We start from the raw sequence: 13,738 nt of genomic DNA, 5'->3' as shown, positions 1-13,738 counted from the left end.
GAAAAATATATCACCTAAGAGTAATGGAGATTAGCATATTTACTGGATTCTTGGTATGCTTGAAAGGTATCATTGGCAATGTGCTTGATAAAGCCCTGGAAATATATTGGTGAGTGAGCGAATGGCTGTCTGAGCCGTTATGCTGGGCATAGATTGGGCTCTCCCAGATAGAGGTAAATGCGTTGGGCTGAAAAGAGACTTGGGCAACTGTGGCTTTTGTTCGATATCAAAAAACCGCTATGAGTCATCCATTCAACTTAATCTAGTTTTTCTGCATGTGATTGTCTACCTTTTCCTTTCAGCACTAGGTTTTCCGTGTAGTATATTAATGTCTAAAGTCTCGCATTGTTGTGTATCAAGACTCGGTCATGGTGGGGATGATCAGGGGGCGATGTGCTTGCAGATACATGGATCCCCTCGTGAGGCAAATTCGCGATGATAGTCCTATAGGCTCATTCAGTGTGTTGTTACATATGAATATACCTAGGGTAATTCCAATTTCATTGTGAGATTTACTGGTCCGAAACATCTCGACTACTTTCCTTGAGCGTCGCCAGTGTACACGTAAGGACCATGGATCCCGGTACCGCATTGAGCGTGGTATCTTTAGCATTCCAAGTCTTTTCTGGGTGTATAAAGGGGTGTCAGCTACTATTGGATGCGAAGAACTTACCTCAGAAATATGGCTATCTTCGACATCGTCTTCGTCTGGAGCAGCTTAAGTTGTTGGATTGGTGGGATGCATCTGGTTTTATAGCAGAGACTGCGTTCGAAGACACTCAATTGGATGAGAGAAAACAGACTATGGTTGATTCTTTGCTCCAGATAAGGTCTATAACGCTTGATATCAGCCGGATCAAGGATCGTTACGATCTCTCTTTGAAAGTCTCGGATGAAGGTCGGGGGAACGATGCCGCAGTTTCAGGAGGTTTTCTCGAATTTAACGTATGTTAACATCACAAGAGTTTGGAGGCGTGCTATGACTAACCCCTCAGTCTTCGGGGACTCCAAGCAAGAGAGATAAACTACGCGAGAAGTCTCTTAGATATGCTGATGCTGTTCTGAAATGCCCGATAGGACTCCGATGGGCTGTGTTCGATGCTGCTAAATTTGAGCAGCTCCTGGCTCGGTTCTCTGAACTCAACAATTCTATGCATTTATCTTTGGAGTTAGACCAAAGGCGACATTATATGAGACTTCAGGAAACGTCTCACATACAGATTTTACAAGTACACGACAAGTTAGATCAAATTGTTGAGCTCATTCAGTCGCTCCGCTTATCCCCACATTGTGATTTAACGAGTTCATCGCAGGGTTTAGATCAAGGTGTACCTAACACCTTAGAACGCCTCGCTCGGTTCAAGGCCCTCAGCATGGCGGCTAGTCGTGGGGAACTTCCCTGTGAAGATGATGTGATGGTACAAGTCGGCCTCGAAATCCCGTCACCAGGGGACCTCGAGCTCCTTCTCTCGCAGATTGAGTTACATGGAGGTCAAAGACAACATGGCAACCAGAGGGTTACTGGGAAATATGGCGACACTCCTATATGGGTTGAATGGAAGGGGTACGACGAAAATACCACTACATTGGAGTACCGCTCCGTTGGAAATCGAATTACGCGCCTTGCTGCATTGCTCCTCAAGCATCCAGATACACCTCAAGAGCTTAGGCTCCCAACCTCTCTGGGTTACGTCCATGATCCTGCTTCAGCTAGATTCGGAATCGTGTTCGAGTTGCCGGCCTTGACAGAGACGTCGGTCCCACCGTCTCTATATGACCGATTTCAGATTGTCGCGAAGCCCTCGTTAACTACGAGATTGAACATTGCGCGGAAACTCGTAATAGGTTTGGAGTATATCCATGCGATGAAATGGCTGCATAAAGGTCTGCGGAGTGACAATATTCTGTTCCTGGCACCTTCTGACCGAGACTGGCTATCTTTCTGTCTCTCTGGGTTTGATTACTCTCGGCCAGCTAATCCGAATGAGATGACGGAGCTTCCGAGCGACAATAGAGAACATGATTTGTACCGACATCCTGATATTCAATTTGACGTTCCTAGAGACGGCGAATACGGGTACAAGGAGAAACACGACATATATAGTCTAGGGGTGATATTGATGGAGATTGGTTTGTGGCAGCCCATTCATCAATTCCTTGGAATTTCTTTAAATCGGTTCATCCGACGTCCAATTATAAGAGGAGTTCGCTGTAACCTCCTGAAGCCCGAATCACTCGCAATCTTGGAGTCGGAGACTGGGGAACGATACACAGATGCTGTCAAGTTATGCTTGACTGGAAACCTAGGGGGCCTAACAAGCGGGCGGGAAAGTTTCGTATTCTCGGAGGAGGGTGATAAACTAGAAGAGTCTTCAACAGGGTGTCTGCAGATGGTGCAAGAAATCTTGCAAAGTATCAAGTTATGAAAGAATGGGGGCGTGCTACCAAATCAGCACGGATGCCCACAGTAACAGGATGTCTTGCCAACGCCAGCCAACTTAAACACCCAGATTCCGAGGAATATCAACTCACTTGGTTATCATCGAATAGCACCTACTTCTCGTTAGTAAACTGTTGAACAAATATGAACCATGATTCAGCGATGTGATTGACCTGGAAGATGGATATATTTTGAGAGCGAAGAAACGGAGCTCAGGTTCTGATATTCCATGGAATATGGCTCTTCAGCCATCGCCGCTTGACCTCCTCCCAGAGATTTTCTTTCTCAGACGAAAGACCGTCCTTCAATGGTATGTACGTGCCTCCGTTATGTTCTTCTTTGAACACAGAATGGGGTGTGGCATCATGCGATGGGACAAGGGTTGTTCGCTTACACTCGTCGCAAGCCAACCGGCCGACAGAGTCGAAAGGGTTCGATCCCAGTGGGTTTAACAGATCGACTAACTGTCGCGCACTGATTCGTGTCTTGGGATTAGGGTCAAGCATAAGGAAGGCGAGTTGTAGCATCTTCTGAATGGGGCGTGTACACAAGTCGTCTTGCCCAGGGCACGATAGAAGCAGGAATATCCAATCGAATACGAAATATGCGGATCGACAAAATGGCGTTTTTCGACCGTACCGAGCTTGCTTGAGGTGGTTGTTCAAATCCCCTATAGAATTCTCGCCTGAGGCGACGGTACAAATCTCTAGTACGGTGCAGCCTAGTGCCCAGACGTCCGAAGCCCTTCCACGAGGCTGCTCATCATAGGTTTCGGGGGCAATGTAGCGCTCAGTGATGGCACCGATTGGGCCATCGGTCTTGGAGGTATTATCATTGCGAAAGTTGTACGAAATTCCAAAGTCGGCGAGATAGACTCGATTATCCTTAATAAGGATATTGCTAGGCTTTATGTCTTTGTGACGAAGACCTGTGCGGTGTAGATATTCCATAGCATAGAAGAGACATGGTGGCCACCGGCACATTTTCCTGCGAACTTCAAGCTGTTCAACATCATTGTACTGTTTTCGGTCCAACCGGTCGAAGAGTTCGGCAAGATTCATCTCAGCAACTGGGAGCAGGAGAAGGCCAATGATTTGGGAACTCTCGATATAATGGCTTCCGCAAAACTTAACAATGTGGGGATGCTTGGCTTTAGCCATGTTACTAATTTCCTTCTTAATATTTCCGAACCATTCCTTCTTGCGATGTCCCGTTTCTGAAAACTCTTTGCGCGCATAGACTTTCCCATCGGACTCGCGCGCGACCTCCCAGACCGCCGAGTTTGACTTCCCCAGTGGCTCTTTTCTGAGACGCTTGAACGGATCGGCCTCGAATGTTTCGTGAGATATCTCCATTTTGGAACTTGAGAATGCGCTCAACGATGTTTGATTTTGACCAATTTGAAACAGGCCGTTCTTCTCTTGGGGTGGATGCGGGATGTTATGAGGCTATTCAGATCCTTCCGAATGGTTACCAATTTGATCAATAGTATGCAAATCAGTTCTTATAGTGATTATGGGTTGTCGATTAGGTTTCGAGCCGACAAATCTCTCTCCTTCCCTCTCTAGGAAGCCCTTTTAACGATATTATAGAATCATTGCTGACGATTGAAATATAAGGGGGCTTAAGGCCAAATTTTGGATCATGAGTTATTCCGCTTGCCGATCAAGATAAGTCAGGTATTGAACATTGATGATTGAGAGCTTGACACAATTCAGAAAGTTATGGGATATTTACGAAGGGACAATAAGGAGGAAAGGGACAGGGGTTACGTACTATCTAGGTGGCGGACGACCTGAGGGTGTATCATTATTTTCTATCACTGAGTGGCTTAACCTAAAGCGGGACCTTTCATAAATCGGTACTACAAGGCTGTCAGTAATAGGTCCCTAAGTCAAGCGTAAAGTGAGTGCAGAGGAGCGGCGTAGCCGCTGCTAGTATATAGCAAGTATGAATGAACTAATAACGCTACTTCTTCTAAGGTTGAAGGGGGCTTCGCCCCCTTCTTATACCTTGCTAACTCGCGTTTGCCTAGCAGGAGGTCCGCAGGACCTCCTGCTAGGCCTACTCCACTTATGCCCCTGACAAAGGCTGAGGATCGGCTATGTAGTTACACGTGGTTCCCTACAGAAGTATACCATCATCTCTTATGTACCTACAGCCTACGTACACCTGACACCGTGTAAAGTATCACGATGCCCTGTTGAGGCTGTGGGTGGCTTCGGAGGTACTTAGGAGCTAAGTACTCAGCCTTCCAGTCACATGCACGAAAATTATCACAAATATACCAGTACATGGGGCTGAACCCAGTTCACTTCACCGCATAGAACGTATTTGCATGTCCGTACAAATTTATTTTCCTCGTATAGAAATAGAGTCTTATTGCCAGCCCTGGAGGTCTTGAATATCTTCCGTAACAGTGAAGCATCTAACTAGGGTTAATCTGATAGACCGTTCAAACCGGAAATTTGGTACTAGCACTAGCTTGTGACGCCTCCTCGTACCTTCGGCACTACGCTTTAATTAGGGAAACAGGCAGACAATACTTCTTTTATACACAAGATCTCTTATATCACCTTATATCTTCATAACAATTATATATATTTCTTAACGCAATAAAGATACTCAATATAATAAAAATTATACTAAAATTCAGTATATCGGCTAACCTTCGGAGATGTAGCAATTGCTGCCCGTTTCCTTAGTTAAAGCGCAGTGCCGAAGGCATGAAGAGGCATCACAAGCCAATGCTAGTAAACGATACTCACATCCCTCGGCCTCAACTACCTATCACGCCTGATATGTATAGGAATATGTCCGGAATATGTACCTAAGTATCTGAGTATACGACCCAGGCGCGTCTAAATGGCATGATTAGGTACGTAATTGGGCGTTTGTAGTGAGACAGCGAACGAAGATAAGACGCCTTATAGAAAAAGACAGCCAATCCACTGCATTCACAGTCAGACAGGGGCCAGAAACAAAACACAGAGAAAGCTTATACGATCTATCGGAGTTGATTTATCGCATAATTTTGCCACGCTCTGTGCCAAACTGGCTAAACTATGTGCCAGGACACATTCACCGATCTCACATTTCTCATCCACAGCTACACAACGTGGCGTAAGCAACTTCTAGCTATGTTAATATATCTTCGTTGGCATCCTCTAACCCACTCGGAACCGTTATCATGGTCTAGAACAGGAAAAATGATGGGACAATTAATATAATCTCACTTTTAGTACCATTGGCCTAAAAATACTTTTTGTCCCTGTTCAAATGTGCCCAACTTCAGTTGTAGGCCGCACCTCACATATATCTCGACCTCCATATCCGAGGTATTACTACTTCGTTCCTGGCAATATATCCTAGAGCCGCAAAAGTATTTTACCTTTTCTAGTTCGATAACCCATTTCCCCTTGATATTTTCAACATGAACCCCCCTGAGTCAATACCCGGAAAAATCTCCGTCTGGATGCGAGAATGTTGCTCCCCGAGGAGTAGTGTGGAAACCAACCAATCGGTACACAATTTAGAGGAAACATGTGGAGCAACTAACACGCCCAAGGATATGCAAGAAGACATCATAATCATTGCGGTCATGGGCAAGACTGGATGTGGGAAATCTAGTTTCATCTCAAAACTCGCCGTCAAGGATTACACTGGTGCAGTTGGACATGATCTGAAGTCTGGTCAGTAGGTACCGTACACAACTTGATGCGTATATAGCTAAATTGTCATAACTAAAGAAACACACTTCATCCATGAGATTGAGTGCAGAGTCAAGGGACGCAAGGTGCTGTTGATTGACACACCAGGCTTTGACGATACAGCTGGCGAGGACGTCATCGTTCTTGAACGTATCGCAAAATGGCTGCATAATTCGTACAACGACAAGAAGTTTCTGTCCGCTCTCATATATATGCACGATATAGGAGAAACTCGAGTTGGACGCTCCTCTGTGAAGTCCTTCAAGTTGTTCAGGAAGATCACTGGTCAGGAGAACATGAACAACGTCGTCCTACTCACGACGAAGTGGGACGACCTTGGAGACGACCAAGTCAAGGGTGCCGAACGAGAATCTCAACTCAAGATGAATTCGGACTTCTGGAAAGGCATGATAGCAGACGGGGCTACTTTCATGAGACATGACGGCACGGCCGAGTCAGCTGAGAAAGCCACAATCGGCCTCTTGGACAAATTGCCTGTCGTCCTCAGCATCCAGAAACAAATGGCTGGTGGAAGTTCTCTTCATAAGACCGATGCCGGTGCATACATTAACGAGGAGTTAATCAAATACCAGCAGCGGACTGAAGAGTGCATAATCCAACTCAAGGAAGAAATCGAGAAAGCCACTCGCCAAAGTCAGTTATAACTGCATCTGGAACCTCGTCTGATACTAACACTTTATTGTTTTTAGACAATAGCATACCAAATGTTCACTTCCAAGAACATTACGACAGGAAGATCAGTGAGCTACAAGAAACCCAGAAGCAGCAGCAAAGGCTCATTGAGATCAAATTTCAAGAGCAAGAAAACAGAATAGAGGAGGAAAGAGCTGCAGCAAAGAAAAGAGAGGACGACAAAGGAGAAATGCTAAGAATAGCCAAGATTATACATCGGTTGGACCGTATCACTACAAATATCGCTACAATTGCAACAGTCATGCAAGTCATTGCGACCGTGGCAACCACAACGATCAAAAATCCCGTGCTATTCACGATCGTTGCAGCAGCTATGTCAAGTATAGCAGTTGCAATGATGATTGCGAATAACGTAATGCACACACGAGCTGTAGCAATCCCAAGAACAGCAGTGGAACCCACAAAGGGTGCAGTGGTGGTGCTAGGCTAGGCGCCCAGTGTCACGATACAGTCCTAGCATACGAGGGAGCAACAGTGTGGTGCGTGGAGCTCTAACCCACCCTTCTTCAGCCCTCTTAGGATACCACGGTATAAATACACGAAAAGCTCTTCGTCTACCCTGCTCCTCTGCTACAGGCCAAACTCCGACCTGGCTTTACTTATTATCCCTTTAATGAGCAGGTGTCTATAAGTACATTTGAACACTGACTACCAAGTTACGCTAACACCTACAAAATATCAACCTTCATTAGCTAAATCTTGGCTCTAGGTTTTCGGCAATACTGATACTGTATTCGTCCTGCGGACGTAAACGCTTATCAATCATCGCCACCCGATCTGACTAGACTTCCAGCAGTTTAGACCTCCGACATTTGATCACACCCTAGACGATATACTCGGGGTGATACCGCCCGCTTTAGGGCTCACTGGGCGTTGGAGGGTGGTTCTGAGACGTTAGAAGAAGGTGGATCCGGAGTAGGGTTTTTCCTGAATATAATCGGCTAGCTAATGCCGTCGCCAATTAGCTAGAGTAATGCACTGGAGGCAGGAGTGGAGGATAATTTCTTATGTCAAGCGAAACTCTAGCTCTGTCTCTCTACCTAGAGAGGTACTCTAGACGTCCCATGCGCTAGTAGTGCGCGTTGATGTATATATACCATACTTGCCCGTATGTAGTATATACGTCCTTCGGACGTAAACACGCTCATCATCATCGGGGTGATACCGAACTACATAGGTGTGAAGGCGGTAACAGTTTGCCGGAAAAAACTTAATTAGCTCGGTTTATTTCGGGGTCGGACTGGCAGATATCCATTCTCTATGATTGAAGATCTTGTTTTAACTTGATAGATACCTACCCAGCCTCCCGGCGCACTCTGATAGTCTTAGACAAAAGGCATCCCATACACGCAATTCACAGCTGAAACCCGTTGACATAAGTGTAACATAATTTTGGAATTTTATCTCTTCCGGTCCATTTCAAATAGAAATCCACAGTTAAAACCGTCTAACACCAGTAGTAATCCAGCCCATTTCAATGCATATGTAATCATATCTCATCACGTGCCCACCTCTACCTATATCCCCTATTACTGATTTGATCCACCCGTACCCCTTTCCCCACAAATTTACTCCGTCATAGCGTTCCTCTTAGCACTCGCCTCGGCCGTCAACATCAGGCTCTTCGGCGCGTCCTCGCGGGGCATGTACAGCTCGACGAACCGGAGGCCCTTGCGCTCGTTGAAGTCCTTGTCCGTGAGCAGGGCCTCGAGCTCGCCGCGCGTCTTGACGACGTACGACTTGGCCGTCTGCTCCGTGGCGCCGAACGCGGCGGGCAGGTCCTTGTATCGCCAGGTGGCCACGTCGTTGTACCCGGCGTCCATGCCGTGGATGTACCGCTCGATCGTGTACCCGTCGTTGCAGATGACGAACAGGATCACGTCTAGCTTGTGCCGGATCATCGTGCTGACTTCTTGGGCCGTCAGCTGGAAGCTGCCGTCGCCCTCGAACAGGATCGTCCGCCGCGCCTTGTCCGCGCCGCTTTCGTCTTGCGTCGCTAGGGCGGCGCCCTGGCACGCGCCGACCGCCCAGCCGATGCTGCCCCACAGCGTCTGGTTCAGCGCCGTGACGTTGGCCGGGAACCGCGTTTCCCAGATACCGAAGTTGGCTGTGCCGGTCTCGGTGACTACGATGTCGTTCTCCCGCAGGAACCGGTCCACGCGTCCCCAGAGCCATTCCTGAGTGATGACGGCTTGAGAGTCTACTTGCGCCTCGGGCTCTACGAATTTAGGTGGTGGTAGGACTTTGATTTGCGAGAGGTCGAGCCTTTCGACAACCTTGCGTAGCACACCCTTCATGCGAATGCCGGGGTACTCTGAGTATCGCACGATACAGTGGTCGCTGTGAAGGTCGATGGACTGGAGTTGAGAGAGTCGGTAGGAAAATCCGGCTGTGTTGAAGTCGCTCTTCATGGAGCCGATGGAGATAACTAGATCTGAGTTCTCCACCATATCCTTGACGGCGGGACTGGAAGCAGTACCAGCGTACACACCACCAAAACTTGGGTGTGTCTCGTTAATCGCACCCTTACCCATGGGCGTGACGAATATGGGTAACTGAGTCTTTTCGATTAGGTCGTGCACCTCGGGTAGCACACGATGCCGTATGGCACAAGCGTCGACCAGAACAACGGGTCGCTGCGCGGCATGCAGGTACTTAAGCACTACATCAACCACATAATTTTCCCGGTCGACGTCGTTAGCGGGCTCAGTTAGGTCAATCTCGGTTTCAAGGCGTTCTCCTTCGACCTTCTTCTCAACCATGTCGGTAGGGAACATGATGTAAACAGGTCTGCTCTTGAGATAACACTCGCGCAAAACGTGGTCGATTTGGGTTGCAATCTCTGTCGGGTCATTGAGCTTGGCAACGGCACACGAGATACCGGCGCTCATGTTGGCAAAGGCGTTGAAATCGCCATTTCCTAGCGTGTGGTGCAATAACAAACCGCTGCGTTGAGAAATGGTGGATGGGCAGCCCACGATGTGCACGATGGGGACGTGTTCGCTGTAGGCGCCGGCGAGACCGTTGACGGCGGATAACTCGCCTACGCCAAAAGTGGTGATGATAGCGGCGATACCCTTAACCCGGGCATAGCCGTCCGCGGCATAGGCGGCATTCAGCTCATTGCAGTTTCCGACCCATTTTAAGCCGGCTTTGGGTAAGTAGTCGAGGGCGACAAGGTTGAAATCGCCGGGAAGACCGTGAACGGAGCGAATACCGATCTGGTGAAGCCTTGTAAAGAGATACTCGGCTACGTCGACCGGCCTTTTGAGATTTCTTGTCCGGATATCCACACTGGTCATTGTGGATTTCTGATGTTTAGTAAGTATAAGTGGAATGTGGAGTATCGTGTAAAGTGAGGGATAATTAGATTCAAGTGTAACGAGTCTATAAATGGTCTTCAAGGCTCTGGGTCTGAGTGCTGTGGTTTCCCTGAACACAAGGTTTGGTTACACAACACTAAATCGATGTTAATGACGTTGAATAAAGTCTGATTGACGATGTGGAATAGATGGAATAGAACAAAGAAATGTTTCAGGGGCAAGTTCAGCTAATAAATATATTTCTGCAGTCGCCGGCCTCGCACATTGACACGTGGGATACGAAGTCTAGAAAGCAGTGTATTCTCAAAATCGTAAGGTCGATATTCTCATCGCCTGTTCTTAACAAGTCGGCCCTTGTTTCAGTGGACCGTGGTGCATCTTCGGCGTCTCGCGATGATCAGGAGATGATGTAATGGACTTTGTATTCTTTCCATTAGAATCTGCCATATACGCACTTAACGCGCATGAAAGCCGTTAGACTAGCCGTTACTCTAAATTGACTTTCGCTTAAGATCTTCAGACTTAATAAGTCATAACTCAATTCAATCACCGTATAATTTACTTCATATTTCGTGACTATTACTCAGATTCTAACAATTCCATGTTCCTAGAGCTGAAAAGCCCCCCGTTTTTTATCGGCATACAGCATACCAATCGGCCGCCCCCGAGTTGCTTTGGCTAGCCGGCTAGCTCTGGACCGCTGGTCTGGAACGGCCCAGTATAATGCTACGCATTAAGATTCGACCAAGATATTCAGATCCTCCGGGCCAACCGATCAAAACAACTCGGAAGTCAAATCTCGTGATTTTAATATATATACCTAATTATGAGCGGTGAAGCTATTTCTAATGTCTAGTTCTGAAACATCATTTATGCGGTCGTTAGTCATCTCTCGTGACATATTGTACATTAGATAGGTGGTACAGGGCCAACTTCGCTCATCGCGGATCAGCCGCAACTTCTAAAGTTACACGGTCATAATCCTTTTAGCAGGGGAGAAGTTGCGAAGAACCCATAGACAGATTCCCGGACTTGGATTGAAATCAGTATGGAAATCAGTCGCTCGCTCATTTGTCTCAATCACAGCGCCCATCCTTCCAGCCAGTCCGCCATCTCTCCTCCCACTTGGAGCAGTCGAACTTATCTTTGCCCAACTTCACGTTGACCGCATTATGCGCCTCGCACAACCACTTGCCGAAATCGTCACGGCTGCCAACTTGGATGTGTTCCTTCTGCATGTATGCTTGAAAGTCCTCAGCGCAGACCCAGCATGGATACAGTCTTGAGAAGGTGCCCATGAAGGTCTTGAGGTCGGATTGCTGGGAGACGCTAGGTTGCTTAGGGTATGTTGCCGCGATAGAATGTAACAGCGTCCATGTACTTCGACCTAGTGTTTCGACGTCGGCGGGGCAGTCGTCGGGAGTAACGGGGGTTGAGAGCGCAGAGGCAGCGACGGCGCCAGTCCCGACGCCGACTGCAGCGCCCGCAGCGGCGCCACTGCCAGACTTGAGCGACGATTTTGTCATTTGCGCCCACGAAGCAAAGTCTCTCTTCGATGTGCATGATCGACAACTATGTGAAACTCGCGTTACTAAGCGCCCGCATAATGAGATCCTCCAATCCAGTGCAGGAGGTGCAGGAACGAAGATACTAACGGCTTGCCATCCTTCCCTAATACAACGCCTTTGGGTAGCTGGTTGGGCTGCGCAGGCTGCGGTTCTCTCGTGTCTGCGGCCATCCTGACGTTCTGACCGGTGGAGATGGGTAGCAAAGAAAAAAAAAATTCAACGCGAAAAGCTCACGAGAGCTTGCGACAGATCGAAAGGTGCTGGGTAGGAAAGTAAAATTAGAAAGAAGCGGATTTGTCAGTTTTGCGGCGGAAAGCGAGTCCCGGCGCCGGCCGGTAACGCCACCACGCTAAACACAGGCCGAAGAGAACCACATTTTACATAATCCATGCGCCCAGGCGCCCCAGCGCATTGGTACCTATCGATAAAGCTTAGAGCTCTTGGCGCCCCTCGATAGGTACACTACGCTGTCTAAGCTCCGGTTATTGCAAACGCTATCATCTCACTCAGCATGAGGAACTGATGTTCTCACGATAGAGTGGAAACAGCATCAATCGATGTTATCTTGATTGGTATTTCCTCGTAGACATGGCCTCAGGTTCAGGTTCAGGTTCAGAAAAAGTTCCAGTATTACTCCTCAAAACTGCATCAACACCAACGGATGCATACCAAGACATCTTCTCTACCCCGCGGGACAGCTTCAATTATGAACCCACTTTCGTGCCCGTGCTACAGCATAGATTCGAAGATGATGGGATGCAGCAATTCGGAAAGCTACTGCGAGAGAGACGGATAAGTAAAGGCTTGGATAGTGCTTATGGTGGCCTCATCTTCACATCGCAGAGAGCTGTGGAGGCGTTCGCAAGATTGGTCGACGAAGGCAAAGGTTCGAAGCCTCCGGATGTCCGGGGATAACTAGATAACCCAGTCTCTAACTTGTAAGAATGAACAGGTGATGATAATTGGCCTCACCTCCAAGACATACCAGTCTATAGCGTCGGTCCTGCTACAACTCGGGCGCTCAAAGCTATCTCGCAGACCCCTCCGCTTCGGATCTTTGGAGAGCACACGGGAAACGGCGATGCGCTCGCGCAATTCATTCTCGATCACTACGGCGACTGGTATAAAGACCGGCCGACTAAACCTCCACTACTATTCTTAGTTGGTGAGCAGAGACGAGACATCATACCAAAGACGTTGACGGACGAGAATCTACCGGACAATCGGCGAATCGCAGTAACGGAAATCGTGGTGTATGGTACCGGTGTGATGGAGTCGTTCCCCAAAGACTTCGCGGGTGTGTTACAGAAGACGGCAACCTGTCAGTCAAGATGGGTAGTGGTCTTCTCACCAACAGGCTGCGATAGCATGCTCAAGGGATTGGGCATGTTAGACGGCGAGACAGGCAAAGTTGCCAAGGAGACCCATGGAAACCCGGCGACATATATCGCGACGATTGGGCCGACAACGCGGAATTATCTAAAGCGGACGTTCGATTACGAACCGAACGTATGTTCTGAGAAGCCGAGTCCCGAAGGAGTATGGCAGGGTATCACCGAATTTATGAAAGGGCTAACATAGTCGGTTCAACGCTCTTTCTATCATTTATTTTCAGATGTATTTTATGTGTCTTATCTTTTATATATACGGAGATGGATGTGTAGGACTCGAATCAAGACCATCCTACCTTGACCATGAGTTACGATGACATACATGGCGACATCCCTGACCTGTAATAGTGTACCTAGATCCTGTGCATCCACGTAAGTCCGGGAGCACCCGTCTTACTGATTCGGATTGTTGTACAATTAAAGTGAAGAATAATACAGACTTTCCTTATAGTTAAACGGGTTAAACTATAAACGAAACTCGGGTCTGATGATTAAATCTGAGGAAGGGGCTATAGCAATAACTTAACCTTAGAGAAAAGGTGAGACAGCGAATAAGCTCTGGTGGGGAACAACTATATCAATCGGGTAACGA

The 13,738-nt window shown here is 47.7% G+C and overlaps 6 protein-coding genes across 6 annotated transcripts; 3 read left to right on the top strand and 3 right to left on the bottom strand.

Annotated features, from left to right (window-relative positions):
• Positions 1 to 255: 255 nt before the first annotated feature.
• On the top strand, positions 256 to 2,539 carry F4807DRAFT_177572 (prion-inhibition and propagation-domain-containing protein). The gene is made up of 2 exons (XM_047993539.1): positions 256 to 945; positions 996 to 2,539. Exons 1-2 carry the CDS (start codon positions 574 to 576, stop codon positions 2,424 to 2,426), a joined length of 1,803 nt encoding a protein of 600 aa, XP_047851947.1. The 5' UTR covers positions 256 to 573; the 3' UTR covers positions 2,427 to 2,539.
• F4807DRAFT_177579 (kinase-like protein) lies at positions 2,510 to 3,963 on the bottom strand. The gene is made up of 2 exons (XM_047993540.1): positions 2,614 to 3,963; positions 2,510 to 2,553 (listed from the first exon to the last, which is right to left on the bottom strand). The coding sequence occupies exon 1, from the start codon at positions 3,793 to 3,795 to the stop codon at positions 2,653 to 2,655; it is 1,143 nt and encodes a 380-aa protein (XP_047851946.1). The 5' UTR covers positions 3,796 to 3,963; the 3' UTR covers positions 2,510 to 2,553; positions 2,614 to 2,652.
• A 1,910-nt stretch (positions 3,964 to 5,873) lies between these two features.
• Positions 5,874 to 8,040, top strand: F4807DRAFT_469262 (P-loop containing nucleoside triphosphate hydrolase protein; the record flags this gene model as incomplete). Its single annotated transcript, XM_048002690.1, has 3 exons — positions 5,874 to 6,132; positions 6,190 to 6,804; positions 6,861 to 8,040. 3 exons carry the CDS (start codon positions 5,874 to 5,876, stop codon positions 7,292 to 7,294), a joined length of 1,308 nt encoding a protein of 435 aa, XP_047851945.1. The 3' UTR covers positions 7,295 to 8,040.
• F4807DRAFT_434542 (pyruvate decarboxylase) lies at positions 8,008 to 10,706 on the bottom strand. The gene has a single exon (XM_047998807.1). The coding sequence runs from the start codon at positions 10,164 to 10,166 to the stop codon at positions 8,433 to 8,435; it is 1,734 nt and encodes a 577-aa protein (XP_047851944.1). The 5' UTR covers positions 10,167 to 10,706; the 3' UTR covers positions 8,008 to 8,432.
• A 557-nt stretch (positions 10,707 to 11,263) lies between these two features.
• Positions 11,264 to 11,925, bottom strand: F4807DRAFT_462578 (FAD-linked sulfhydryl oxidase ALR; the record flags this gene model as incomplete). The annotated part of the gene is made up of 2 exons (XM_048001850.1): positions 11,264 to 11,759; positions 11,843 to 11,925. The coding sequence occupies 2 exons, from the start codon at positions 11,923 to 11,925 to the stop codon at positions 11,264 to 11,266; spliced, it is 579 nt and encodes a 192-aa protein (XP_047851943.1).
• A 103-nt stretch (positions 11,926 to 12,028) lies between these two features.
• Positions 12,029 to 13,590, top strand: F4807DRAFT_177412 (tetrapyrrole biosynthesis, uroporphyrinogen III synthase). The gene is made up of 2 exons (XM_047993538.1): positions 12,029 to 12,641; positions 12,708 to 13,590. The coding sequence occupies exons 1-2, from the start codon at positions 12,344 to 12,346 to the stop codon at positions 13,334 to 13,336; spliced, it is 927 nt and encodes a 308-aa protein (XP_047851942.1). The 5' UTR covers positions 12,029 to 12,343; the 3' UTR covers positions 13,337 to 13,590.
• Positions 13,591 to 13,738: the final 148 nt, after the last annotated feature.

Source organism: Annulohypoxylon truncatum (assembly GCF_022578515.1).
Source record: "Annulohypoxylon truncatum strain CBS 140777 unplaced genomic scaffold F4807scaffold_27, whole genome shotgun sequence".
Taxonomy (NCBI): Eukaryota; Fungi; Ascomycota; class Sordariomycetes; order Xylariales; family Hypoxylaceae; genus Annulohypoxylon; species Annulohypoxylon truncatum.
The sequence above is the reverse complement of the archived record's forward strand: the minus strand, read 5'-3'. Positions and strand labels throughout refer to the sequence as shown.

Excerpts from the sequence above, each read along its gene's own strand:
- F4807DRAFT_177412 (XM_047993538.1), top strand. The coding sequence starts at position 12,344 with ATGGCCTCAGGTTCAGGTTCAGGTTCAGAAAAAGTTCCAGTATTACTC. Across the intron at positions 12,642-12,707 it reads ATTGGTCGACGAAGGCAAAG|GTGATGATAATTGGCCTCAC; the intron begins GTTCGAAGCCTC and ends AAGAATGAACAG.
- F4807DRAFT_177572 (XM_047993539.1), top strand. The coding sequence starts at position 574 with ATGGATCCCGGTACCGCATTGAGCGTGGTATCTTTAGCATTCCAAGTC. Across the intron at positions 946-995 it reads GAGGTTTTCTCGAATTTAAC|TCTTCGGGGACTCCAAGCAA; the intron begins GTATGTTAACAT and ends CTAACCCCTCAG.
- F4807DRAFT_177579 (XM_047993540.1), bottom strand. The coding sequence starts at position 3,795 with ATGGAGATATCTCACGAAACATTCGAGGCCGATCCGTTCAAGCGTCTC.
- F4807DRAFT_434542 (XM_047998807.1), bottom strand. The coding sequence starts at position 10,166 with ATGACCAGTGTGGATATCCGGACAAGAAATCTCAAAAGGCCGGTCGAC.